Source organism: Podarcis pityusensis, assembly GCF_964106645.2.
Source record: "Podarcis pityusensis genome assembly, chromosome: 12".
NCBI lineage: Eukaryota > Metazoa > Chordata > Lepidosauria > Squamata > Lacertidae > Podarcis > Podarcis pityusensis.
Genome location: NC_138037.1, coordinates 48,859,944 through 48,873,364, shown reverse-complemented (window position 1 = coordinate 48,873,364; position 13,421 = coordinate 48,859,944). Strand labels below are relative to the sequence as shown.

The 13,421-nt window shown below is 43.3% G+C and overlaps 1 protein-coding gene and 1 long non-coding RNA gene across 6 annotated transcripts in view; both read left to right on the top strand.

The window, feature by feature from the left end:
* Positions 1-12,911, top strand: part of ULK4 (unc-51 like kinase 4) — a 164,345-nt gene extending 151,434 nt beyond the window's left edge. For all 5 annotated transcript variants that reach the window (XM_080975742.1, XM_080975744.1, XM_080975741.1 and 2 more), the window contains exons 36-37: positions 9,705-9,793; positions 12,683-12,911. In XM_080975742.1, coding sequence (XP_080831868.1) covers positions 9,705-9,793; positions 12,683-12,764 — 171 coding nt within the window. In that variant the 3' untranslated portion in view covers positions 12,765-12,911. The remainder of the gene's footprint in view (positions 1-9,704; positions 9,794-12,682) is intronic.
* LOC308460096 lies at positions 6,067-8,938 on the top strand. Its single transcript, XR_013978477.1, has 2 exons — positions 6,067-8,013; positions 8,390-8,938. It is a non-coding gene; the product is annotated as an uncharacterized lncRNA (long non-coding RNA).
* Positions 12,912-13,421: the final 510 nt, after the last annotated feature.

Sequence of the window (13,421 nt, the reverse complement as noted above, 5' to 3'; positions counted from 1 at the left end):
TTAGTAGACCTTTTTTTTGCACCTTTTCCAGCTTTGCAATAATGCTTTTTTAGGTGTGGCAACCAGAACTGCACAGCCTTTGGGAATGCTGTTCCTTACATAATCAAGCCATTTCTTCATCTCTCTCAAATCTGTGGCTTGCATATTTATTCTGCAGAAGTCAACACTTTCCAGTTATCACATCATGGCATCTCATATTATCAGATGTTATGGCCATAATTGCCTAAGTTGTTGTCACACTAGAATGCCTCATTGCCTGTCACATGAAGCCTTAACCCTTAAACAACTCTTTCTTCTCTGTGGGTTTGATGCTGGTCCACATGTGGAACTGGACTTTTGAAACCTCTTGGGAAGCTCAAATTTGAAATGCTTCAATCAAAGAGGTCAAAGAGAATGAGCAGAGTTGCACTCGCCTCTCCCATCTCTGTTTCAACAAATGTCATCATCAGGAACACTTTGGTAGTAGTTTCTAGTCTTGGGATTGGTGCCAAAAGGAAAAGCTCACAATCATGCTATTTGGAGGAAGATATTGGGAACTTTTAGGGACGCAGGTGGCGCTGTGGGTAAAACCTCAGTGCCTAGGACTTGCCGATCGTATGGTCGGCGGTTCGAATCCCCGCGGCGGGGTGAGCTCCCGTCTTTCGGTCCCAGCTCCTGCCCACCTAGCAGTTCGAAAGCACCCCTAAGTGCAAGTAGATAAATAGGTACCGCTTTATAGTGGGAAGGTAAACGGCGTTTCTGTGTGCTGCGCTGGTGCCGGCTCGCCAGAGCAGCTTCGTCACGCTGGCCATGTGACCCGGAAGTGTCTTCGGACAGTGCTGGCTCCCGGCCTCTTAAGTGAGATGAGCGCACAACCCTAGAGTCGGACACGACTGGCCCGTATGGGCAGGGGTACCTTTACCTTTACCTTTATTGGGAACTTTGGGGATTGACATTCTTTAAGCTAGTGAAGCAGTCTTTAGATTTTGGTGAAGTCAAAGTTGGGGCTTCTTTTGTAAGGAATTGACAGTATAATGCATTGCAATATTGCATTCTAATATACTTTGAGCACAGTTATAATTAAAAGAGGCATACAGTCCCATATTTTATGTAAACATACACAGTATCACTGACATCCCTTATCAACAGTATTAACCTTGAACATTTCTAATATAATTTCTCTATTAGTGTGTGTCAAGAATAGATAATAGCTGAAAACATTTCTCTGAAATAGTGTGTCTGTGAGAGAGAAGAGAGGAGATACATTTTTTTATTCACACCCTTCCTCCAAGGTGTTCAGAATAATGTACATGATACACATGCTCACATAGTCTTACAATCCTATGAGATAGGTTAGGATAAGAGAAGGTGTCTGGCCCAAGATCACCCAGCAAGCTTCATCATTGAGTGGGGATTTGAGCTCTGGTCTCTCCAGTCCTGCTTTGCACAATTCACCACCATACTGGTTCCTGTGTGTGTGTGTGTGTGTGTGTGTGTGTGTGTGTATGTGTATTTATGCATTATGTATGTATGTATATATAAATAAATGTATGCATACACTCAAGTATCACAAACCTTTGATTATTTAGCCCACTGAAAATATGGAATTATTTAATGTATAGTGATTGATTTATTTTTAGTCCTCTATCAATATAAAATACATTCCAAATGAAGAACACACAGTAGACCCTGAGGTCAAATGAAATTCTCAAAGGAGATTTTCGAAGGAGCCGCTTTCAGGCAGTGCATGCCTTGCCAAGTTACAAGTGCAAATTACTTTGAACTCCTAAAAAGATAAGTCCTCTCATAAATAAGAGAAAATAAGTTCAGTGTTTGAAATGTGAGCTCTTCTATTTAGGCTTTGATTCTTTTCTTTTCCTTGCTGAAGATGATCTGCTTGTTCTAACATGTCTTTGTTGAGATCTGTATGTTACAAATCTCCATAATCTGTATGAGAATACACATCTATAATGATATATGTCAAAGAACACCTGGAATACTCTGGCTTTTTAAGTACATGGTTCAGGTTTAAATGGCCCATTGTCATTGCCCAGGCTTGTTTGTATGAGTCAGCAACTGACAGTCTCAACTGAACTTGTCTAACTTGCTTTCTTCTTACCATACACAGACTGCATTTATATCTTTGCCTCTCCATACAATATGTTGCATATAAAGTATTTCCTGAAGGCAAGGAGGTAGAACTTCACACTGAGACTCAAACCTGCCCACAAACCACACACACTGATTTTAAACTTTGATATTATATATCCTGCCTGACCATGACAGACAGATGTTCGGAGGCGGCTCAGTTTCTGATATTCATTAGTGAAGGAAAGTCACTTTGGACATGTTTGTGAGACACTTCTTTATGATTCCTGAACTCTGGCTTTGAAAATAGGTTAAAGTTGAGCCTTGACTTAAACCTGGTACCTTTTGTTACATCTGCAAATGGAAGCCTGATGTAGGTTTGAGTACTTTCTTGATGGTTTTGGATGTGCAAGCCTTCTTATTTTTTTGTTGGATGCAGGTGGCACTGTGGGTTAAACCACAGAGCCTAGGGCTTGCTGATCAGAAGGTTGGTGGTTCAGATCCCCGTGACGGGGTGAGCTCCCACTGCTTGGACCCAGCTCCTGCCAACCTAGCAGTTCAAAAGCACAAAGTGCAAGTAGATAAATAGATACCGCTCCGGTGGGAAGATAAACGGCGTTTCCATGCGCTGCTCCGATTCACCAGAAGCGGCTTAGTCATGCTGGCCACATGACCCGGAAGCTGCACGCCGGCTCCCTCGGCCTATAGAGCGAGATGAGCGCCGCAACCCCAGAGTCGTCTGCAACTGGACCTAACGGTCAGGGGTCCCTTTACCTTTACATCCAAAGAGAAACCAAAATGCTTAATAAGAAAATGGTTGCCTTCCTTATTACTAGAAATTAGGTTCCACGTTATTCCACATTCTGGATGTGATTGCTTCACTTGTGGACCGAGGAGTATGTACAGTGGTACCTCAGTTGTCGAACGTAATCCTTTCTGGAAGACCATTTGACTTCCAAACCATTCAACAACCGAGGTGCAAAGGGTGGTCAGCAAAGTCAATGGCGAAAATTGAAATATACACAGCGGAAGTTGTTCGACTTCCAAGGCACATTCAAAAACAGAAGCAATTCCGGGTTTTCAGTGTTCGAAAACCGAAACGTTCAGCTTCCTAGACACTCGAAAAATCAGATACCACTGTATATTCACACAGTCACAGTAAACGATAGTATGTTCACTTATGTCCTGTGATCCATTAAAAATGTGTGATCCTGTTAAGAATACAAAAGAGAGCACATAAGAATTTGTATGTTACAATCACAGAAATGTGTGGACTTTGAAAACGCTCGCTTGAGAAAGTGGCCTTAATTTTCAAAGGAAAAGTTAACTCAGCTTTTTAGGATGTCCATATTAAGAAATAACAAAAGCTGCTTTGACAGCCTTTTTGGCTAAAGGGCGGGGTATAAATGCCATAATTAAATAAGTCCAAGGAATGTGTAAAATAATGGACGTGCTATCTGCATTTGCATGTGTGTGTAATCTGACTTCAGTGGTCTGTGGGAAATGGTCATTATCCCTGAAAGTAGTTAAGTCCATCTAATTTCACATGACATTGTTATTCAGTTGCACAATTGCTCTAAAGTGCAGTTAAAAGGGGGGCTACAGTTGCATTTGGACCAAGCAAAACTATAAGCTCTTTGTTGAAAATGCTCCTGTTTTGCATCTTTTGTAGCAGCTTGCAAGTAGCAAAGAGTTTTCCAAACCAGGCAGCAAACTTCCAACTTAATTGAAGTTGCAGTGGGGCAGGAGAGGAGGAAACCATCCCTTTCAAAAGCATTAAAGTAATTCATTCTTCAGGTTAATTGATTTTGAAAGTTCTTGTAAATTGAAAACTGCAAGTTGTGACTAATGGGGGAGGGAACTAATTCAGTACTATTGAACACATAAACCTTGAGAAGCAGAGACCCTCTTCTTCCCTTTTAAACTAGAAAATATGGATTACTATTTCTTAATCTTGTTCTAATAATTAACTCAGTCAAAAACTGCCATGTAAATAGACCTTCTGACTCCACATGCATTAGAAGAACAATAGCATAGATCTGTTCATGAATTTCTTTTTCTTCTTCATTGTATGTGAAATGTAATTTCTTCCTAAAATGCTGTTTCACCTGCACATTTATGCTATATTTGAGAAACTTGGATATTTACATATCAATGATGTTCTTTATAACTCATCTTTGTTTAATTGTATTAACCAGGGAAGCTGCAATGCATTTTATTGGCTTCATAAAGAAAAGTTGTTTTGGATTTCTTATTCAGTTGCAATGAATGCACGCTACATCAAGATTTAATTAAGTATTTAATTAAGGGAAGAGTTAGCGATTGTAAAGAGTTCAACATGTGCTTATTCCTCATAACAATAACTTGATACAAGTTAGGGGAAAGTCTTAGAATCCTTTCAAGATGAACCGGTAAGATGATGTTACAAGTTTTATATGAAGTGTAAGAGAATATGCACAAATGAAATACTTGTTGAAGCACATAATTAAAAGATGCTTTCATCTGGAAACCAAGCAGAACATAAGATAGACCCAGAGGCTGCTTAATAACATACCCAGTCCAGCATGCAGTTCTCACAGTTTGGCCAACCAGATGTCTATGGGAAGCCCGAAAGCAGGCCCTCAGTGCAACAACCCTTTCCCCACCTGTGATTTCCAGCAACTGGTATTAAAACTGGTTTACTGCCTTTGGTAGTAGAGGTAGAACCTAGCCATTGTAGCTAGTAGCCAGTGGTAACATTATCTCTCCTGAATTTATCTAATCCTCTTCTGAAGCCACCCAGGCTGATGGCCATCACTACCTCTTGTGGGAATGATTTCCATTAAATACCGTATTTTTCGCTCTATAAGACGCACCAGACCACAAGACGCACCTAGTTTTTGGAGGAGGAAAACAAGGAAAAAAAAATTCTGAATCTCAGAAGCCAGAAGAGCAAGAGGGATCACTGCGCAGTGAAAGCAGCAATCCCTCTTGCTGTTCTGGCTTCTGGGATAGCTGCGCAGCCTGCATTCGCTCCATAAGACGCACACACATTTCCCCTTACTTTTTAGGAGGGAAAAAGTGAGTCTTATAGAGCAAAAAATACAGTATGTGCTGTATACAGGGCTTCCTTTTCTTTGCCCTGAACGTTCCAACATTCAGTTTCATTTCATATCCCTGAGTTCTTCTAGTGTTACGAATGGGGGAGAAAAACATTTATACCGTATTTTTCGCTCCATAGAACGCACTTTTTCCCCTCCAAAAATGAAGGGGAAATGTGTGTGCGTCCTATGGAGCGAATGCAGGCTTTCGCTGAAGCCTGGAGAGCGAGAGGCATTGGTGTGCACCGACCCCTCTCGCTCTCCAGGCTTCAGGAAGCTATCCGCAAGCCTTGCAAGCCCGGTGGGAGTTCCCGCGGGCTCACAAGGCTTGCAGGCAGCAGCCTGCAGCCCCGGCGAGTGTCCGCAAGCCTTGCGCGCCCGGCAGGAGGTCCCGCCGAGCGCGCGAGGCTTCTGGCGGCAGCTTGTCGCCCGAAGCACGGGGAGCCCTCCGGAGGGCTCCCCGTGCTTCGGGCGAGTGTCTGCAAGCCTTGCGCGCCCGGCAGGAGGTCCCGCCGAGCGCGCGAGGCTTGGGGCGGCAGCCTGTCGCCCGAAGCACGGGGAGCCCTCCGGAGGGCTCCCCGTGCTTCGGGCGAGTGTCTGCAAGCCTTGCGCGTCCGGCAGGAGGTCCCGCCGAGCGCGCGAGGCTTCGGGCGGCAGCTTGTCGCCCAAAGCACGGGGAGCCCTCCGGAGGGCTCCCCGTGCTTTAGGCGAGTGTCTGCAAGCCGAGCGCGCCCGGTGGGAGGTCCCGCCGAGCACGCGAGGCTTGGGGCGGTAGCCTGCAGCCCGAAGCAAGCGAGGCTTGGGGCGGCAGCCGCGGGGGGGAATAATTTTTTTTATTCATTTCCCCCCCCAAAAAACGAGGTGCGTCCTATGGGCCGGTGCGCCCTATAGAACGAAAAATACGGTAATCACTTTTACATTACATTACACCTGTACCATGTTTCTTCTTACTCACCTTTGTGCTCAACTAAAAAGGCCAAAAGGTTGTAGCCTTTCTTCGTGGTGGAGTCGCTCCATCCTCTTCATCATTTTGGTCGCCCTTTCCTGAACCCTTTCCATCACTGCAACATCCTTTCTAAGGTGAGGCAACCAAACCTGTTTGCAGTGTTCCATGTGACTAGATATGTATAATGGCATTATGAGATCAGTTTTATTTTCAATCCTTTTCCTAATGATCCCTAACATGGAATTCACCTTTTTCACAGCTGCCACACACAGTCAACATCTTCACTGAGTATCCACTATAACTCCTGGCCACTGCCAGTTCAGACCTCATTAGTGTATATGTGACATTTAGATGATTATTATTTTTTTGGTCCCAATATGCGTCACTTTACACTTGCTTACACCGAATTGCATTTGCCACTTTACTTCCCATCAATTCAGTTTGGAGAGATGCTTTTAAGCTCTTTGCAATCCCTTTTTGTTTTAACTCCCAGGCAACTTGGTATCATCTGCAAACTTGGCTGCTTTGCTCTTACCCTAACTCTAGATCATTTATGAATAAATTAAAAAGCTCATGTCCCTGTACCAATCACCGAGGACTCCATTTTATACATCTCTACATCTGCAGAACTGTCTATTTATTCCTGATCTCTGCTTCCTGTCTTTGAACCAATTACTGATCCACAAGTGGACCTGTCATTTTATTCCATGAGTGCTAAGCTTATTCAGGTGTCTGGTATGGTACTTTGTCAAAAAGCCTTCTGAAAACCTAAGTATGCAATGCCATCTGGATCACCTCGTATCTCTTTGCTTGTTCACACTCTCAAAGAACTCTCATAATTCTGTGCTTGTATTCACAACAGCTTCAATGCACCACAGGGTACTCATACATATGATGTAGATGCCTTATTCAAGTGCACTATTGAGAGAGCATTTGTGCGCAGTAGATACACTAACACAGATGTGCATTGTGTGGAAGAAGTATACCTTAATGCATGTAGAAGCTCCATTATGTGTTATAATTCAATTCAAGGTGAAGTGTTTGTGTTTGCTTTGCTTTCCATTAATAATACTATTCATTTTTTGACAACTCGCTAGTGTAATTTGGGGAAACTTCTCTGGACTATGAAAGGGGCTGGCTTTTGTGTCAGTTCATTGATCACAGTGAAAGTTGCTAAGTACACTTTCAGGTAATGTGATTTGCTTCCTAAGAACATTGAAACAATCACATCACTGTAACACTTTAATAACGTAGACCCAAATTTTTATTTTAGTTATTTATTAAATTTCTATACTGCCCTTCATCCAAGGATCACAAGGTGGTTTACAATATAAAAACATAACATATTAAGAAATAAAAGGAATATGCAACTGATGTACAAGATTTACAGGTCAGCTATCGCCAGTCCCAACTTGCCGAGTCTTCTGCATATCCCTCATTCATTTTAATGGCATGAGATGATAATCATGTGATAGTCCAGTGTTTCGTTTGGCATCTTCTAACATTTTCCCACCATCAAAATTGTGCCCTGAAGTTTAATTTCCCATCGGTTTTTCTTGGCCATTTTGACAAGTTTGAACACCAGGCTATAGGGATCCCTGTGATCCTAAAGAGCTGCTGTTTCCCTCTTTTTCTGTGGTATCCTATCTCCAGTGACGACACGACTAAGATACTTTCTCTCAGGCATCAATCCCCTGTGGGACTTGGTGCTATTTTTCTAGAAAAAGAAGTCCCGAAACTCACCGTGAACGCCTCCCTTGTTCTCTTTTATAACGGCAATGGCAGCCACCCGAGAGGTGTCGGAACTGAGTTCTGGTGGGTTCCAGCTGAAAAAAGAGCCCTGGACTTAGGCATCTTAAACACGCAGCAGTTAGGCCACATGGGGATTTGTTGAAGCCTTGGAGCTGTAGCTCCAAGGATGTGGGTGGCGCTGTGGGTTAAACCACAGAGCCTAGGCCTTTCCGATCAGAAGGTTGGCGGTTCGAATCCCCGTGACGGGGTGAGCTCCCGTTGCTCGGTCCCAGCTCCTGCCCACCTAGCAGTTCAAAAGCATGTCAAAGTGCAAGTAGATAAATAGGTACTGCTCCGGCAGGAAGGTAAACAGCGTTTCCGTGCACTGCTCTGGTTCGTCAGAAGCGGCTTAGTCATGCTGGCCACATGACCCGGAAGCTGTACACCGGCTCCCTCGACCAATAAAGCGAGATGAGCACCGCAACCCCAGAGTTGGTCACGACTGGACCTAATGGTCAGGGGTCCCTTTACCTTTACCTTTACCTGGAGCTGTAGCAATTTGCAGGGGGGCAGGCAGAAAAGCACAGCCCTTTGTAATACAGAGATGCCTCGGATGCAACAAGTAAGTCCTCTTCTGTAGCCATTTCATGCCTTCCTCTGCATCTTCACAATAGGCACGTGAAGTAGGTTAGGCTGAGAACTGGTGAGCAAAAGCAGTGATCCCCAAGTTTAAAATATGAAGCTATACATGCTCAAAGTATTTTCTTTCCATTTAGCGGTGGGGGGGGGGAGCAGAGGTGTGTGTTTTGCTCAGCTGTGAAGCTCTACAGGCTGAAAGCTTTTTTCGTAGTCCATGTAAGCATATATCAAAGTAAATTTATTAGTCTTTAAGATACCACAAGTGATTCTGTAGTACGTTATTTGTGTTTTCCTTTCTGAGGTTGGGGGAAGGGGGACCCTATTTTTATAAGTTGCTTTGGGTCACTTTTATGAAATAAAGAGGCTAATTAATGCAAGCTGTTGTATGTTGTATTAAGTGCCTGTCAGGGAAAAAGGCAGGATAGAAATAATAATAATAATAATAATAATAATAATAATAATAATAATAATAATACATATTTAGGGGCAGGTGGGGCTCATCAACCAGGGAAGTAGCACATCTTGAAACCTCCACTTCCTTGCAGGGTATCTTCAGGAAAAGAAAAGGCTAAGGCGTAAACACTACATAAATTGTCCCTAAGATGGTTGGATTGTTTCCTTGCATGCCTCATTTCGGCAAGTCCTGCAGCCAAGCTGGTGCCAAACATCTCTGCTTTCCTTTGGACCACATCAGCAAGGCAGAGAGGGGGTTCTTTTCTTCTGGGCAGCCCAAGACCACCAGACACACTGCCCATGTTTGCGCCCCAAGGAGGTCACTTTGGTGCTGCTAATGCAGGGGTTTGACTGGAGTGACACTCCATTGTCTCTTGAGACAGATGCCAACAACAACCACTATTTTTTATTATCATCACCACCACCACCAATATGCAAATGTTGTGTTGCTATTGTTTTGGGAATTGCATCCGGTCTCCAACCACCTTTATCCAGCCCTGGAGACATACAAGAATTTAAGGTTTGAGTTCTCCTGTCATATTGCTCTTCCCAGTAGCATTGCTAGTTCAGCTGTGGGCAGAGCAGCAACTCTGCAAAGAGGCAGAGAATTCTATGGCTTCTATGACTGTGGTGGAGCAATAGGAAGAAGGTTGTTCTCCCATTGTGCCAGGATAATTGGCTGTTTGGCTTGTTAATCCCGAGTTCCACTTAACTAAGTTGTTTCTCCGCCGCACCTGACAGAGAAGAATGTCTTTCTAAACCTTTGATAGCTGTTCTTTTGATTGCAGATAACTTCAAATGAGAAGCACTCTGAAAGCCTGAAGAATGATGGAGAAATGCTTGTTCGCACACTAGAAAGATTGGCCCAGACTGCCAGGTGAGTTCCCCTTAGGCTTCCTGGAATTTCCAGGCTGTGTGTACATTCCTCCCCTTTCATCTGTCTGCAATCACCTCCCGCACTACAAGCTTCTTGTATTACCAGCCCACCCCCTCCTACACAATACTACCATCAAAATTCCTTTCATTCAAAGCTTTCTAGCTTTCTCTCTCAGCTACTTTTCTTTGGATCCTCTGATGTGGCAGACCAGAGCTATGTGGCACATTTCCTTTCCTTTCTTTCCCTTCCAACATTGCACCGCACATCCCCATACTAGTCTGAGAGTCCTGCATGCTGCCTGTGCCTTCTTTGAGACAAATGGCAGTAGGGGGTCTTTAAATCCTTTGAGGTACACAGAATGGTGTGTCTTCTTGCAAAGTAAATATGTGAAGACCTGGATGTCCACTGATAGTTCCCAGTCATCCAGATCTGCTAATGCAAGCAGTGTCTTATTCCACAGCAGCTAAATCCTAACTCCTCATGGCAGCACACAACCGCCAACCACCAGTGCTTGCTTTTAGGATTGCTGCTAGTTAAGTCAGCCACTCTTTGCCACAGTAGTTACTGCCAGCCACTGTTTCTGCAGTAAGGCATGGCAGCTGCTGAGCCCACAGTAGAGCAGGAGCCAAGTCCTGGCGCCTGCTTGGCTGAGCTAAATGTTCCCTTCCTTGTGGGAGGACACCTAAGTCTGATTCTGCCGGGGTCGTTGCCGTAGGATCCAGCTGAATGACATATTCCAGAAGATTAAGTGTGTGGATTCTAATTAGGGATATTATCTGAAAACCTCCATGCAAATACTTGTACTAATACTTCTGAAATTGTGCTATACTAACACGTGGGCCTTGACTCTTTTATCCGTACTGTATGTATTTTTGTAATATAGAATTGTTGCCCATTTGTGGGGAGGAAACAAGAAGTGGCTTGGACAGAAGCTGTTTCAGATTGATTCCTCCTCCATCCCTAATCCCTAACCCTAATAACCTAATTGTGGTTATGTATATCTCATTTCCCTTAGTTTCAACAAAATGTTTACTCTCGATTTTCAGAGAAATGGCTGTTAACTGGGTATTGGCAGTGGACATGTGCTCAGATCTTAGTGGAGTCATGACTTAGGCGTGTCACATTCTCTTTGCCCCAGTTTCCTGTCTGTAAAATGAGAATCTCAGTTTACTGCACCTCATTATTAAAAACATCTTTATAGTTTCTACCAGTCTTTAAAGCATATTACCCACTGTGTTTGCCTTAGGGTGGGATATAGATTTAATACATTGATTAAAGAAAATCTCTGCTTTGTCATGAACTTCTTGGCAGCCTTGGGCAAGGCACCACTTTGAGTCATTCCCCGTTGCATTGCTCATCTGGTACACAAAACTAGCAAGACGTGTGGCGCTGCACCTCCTGATAGGCTGTGCTTCCCCATGACTAGTAATTCTAGTTTCTCTTGTGGCTAAGTAGCCAATAATTTTTTTCAAAGAGCCCTTAATTCCAATGAGCATTGGCTTTTTAGGATTCTGTATCAAGCCCTTATGAAGCAAAACCTCTTTGGTTTAGATAAGCAGGGCTCTTTCAAGTCTTCTTGCCCCCCCCCCCTCCAGAGCTGCCCTGTCTCTACTGCAGATAGGCAGTTCTTTTTCTCTGTAGAAATATCTTTTTGACATGCTTTTGGTACCTTTTTTACCTTCTGCCTTGTCCCCCCCCCCCCCCCGCATGTACATGCATGTACTTCATTGGGTTGTAGTCTCTTCCCTTGTTTTTTTATAGTGCCCTTCATCTGTGCTCTAGAGGTGTTAATTAAATAGCCTCTTGCTGTTTTTAAAAATGTTATGCAAGTATGGTTTGATTCCTGCTTATGCCTGAAGACCATGCATCTAAAAAGCAGGCAGCACCCCGACTTGCCTTTTCAGCTAAGCCATTTGCCTGCATTCCTCTATTACATGAGTAGTTATTGACTCAGATTATTGGCAACACATTTTCAAACTACATAATTTGTGTGGATTATGTAGGTCAGGGGGTGGGCAACTGTCGGACTCTTATTCCTACTGGTCCCAGCAACTATTGCCAATGGTTAAGCATTGTGGGGGTTGTAGCAACAACTGGAGGGCCACAGGTTTTCCATCTCAGCATTAAGAATAATCATCTAATTTTATTTTTTGCACTGCATTCATCTGACTGGCTTGCCCACAGATTACATTATGTGGATATTAGGTTTGTACAAAGTACATTGACTGAATGTTTACATTTTAGGGGATGATTTCCAGGCAGAGCTGCTGAAGAAGCCTATGGGGAACCCAATGCTTTCTCCTAATCCTTACCCTAAACATCAGTTCCATTCACACTTTTGATGCCTTTTTTTTCCATTTTTGGTCGGGGTGGGGAGGGTTGTCATTGTTACTACATCCATTTTCTGCTAGTTTTCCACTTGGGTATCAAGTGTTAAGTGAGGCACAGTAGGCAGACCCTGTCTTTTTTCCTACATGCATTTTATGCCTCTTTGCTCAGGTGCTGCCAACATTCATCACTCTCTCTCCCCCTACCCACCCCAAATTCTCTTTTCTCTTCCACGAGAACCAGGTACTTTCCCTGGGTTAGCTGCCAGTTAATCTGTGTTGCAACTGACATAAGAATCACTCTAGGCTGCTAGGCCAAATGCTGTAACTATATTATGCTTATTATGCTACATGAGCTCACCAGGAAAAGAGCAAATCGTTCTGCCTAGATTTTAGAGCACTGAAACAACTTTGCAGAGGGACAATGGCTTTTTAAAGGCAGGAAAATTTCTTTAACAGATAATGTGGCAGCTGTGGGTCAAGATGGTATATGGAATGAAACCTGCTCTGTCATTCCTCTTGCTGTATGATGCTAAACAGGTTTCCTTCTTCTCTTTTTTAGCTTCCACGCTGATATGGCAATTGCTTCCTTGGCAAATGAAATCCTCAAGAAAATTGAACACTATCAAGGCTCATTCAGCTAAGACAGTTGTTGCTTTAGAAATTGTTTAAGTGAGAGTAATGAGAATTTTTATTTACGCTATCATTTGTCTTTTTTCTAAAGGCTGTGATGAGTAACTGGAATCAGCTTCCACGGCTCTGAATTATATCTAGGTTCAACCGAAATATTTTTTAAAAACCCTGTTTTATGTGTGTAATATAATGAGCCCCATTAATTGCAGAACCATCTTTTCTCACCAAATGCTCACATAGACAACAGCGTTAGCTCTCCTACCTTTCTGCTGAGAGCACAAAATATGAGATTGTTGAAGAGTCTTGTGTCTTTTGCTGTTCCAAATATAAGGGACTATTGCAAGTGGGGGAGGAACAGGAATAATGCACACCTGCAGTTGCCGAGCTCCAAACTTTGTTTTCATTAGTCATACTAGAGGGGCGCTATGAGTATTAGAAGATGGGTACAGCTTTTAAAAAACTGCTTACCTAGGAGCCCTGCTGCCTACACATTTCCCCTTAGCTTCAACCGTTTAATCAAGCCATTTAGAAAACGAAGCAAGTTAATGGTGTGTTGGTAATACAGTGTAGGCAGCCAACAGATATCCTGGCAGCATAACAATGTACAATCACTACCAGTTAAGCCAAATCCTGTATAATTTTAAATTTGCATGTGTTTCCATTAGTAA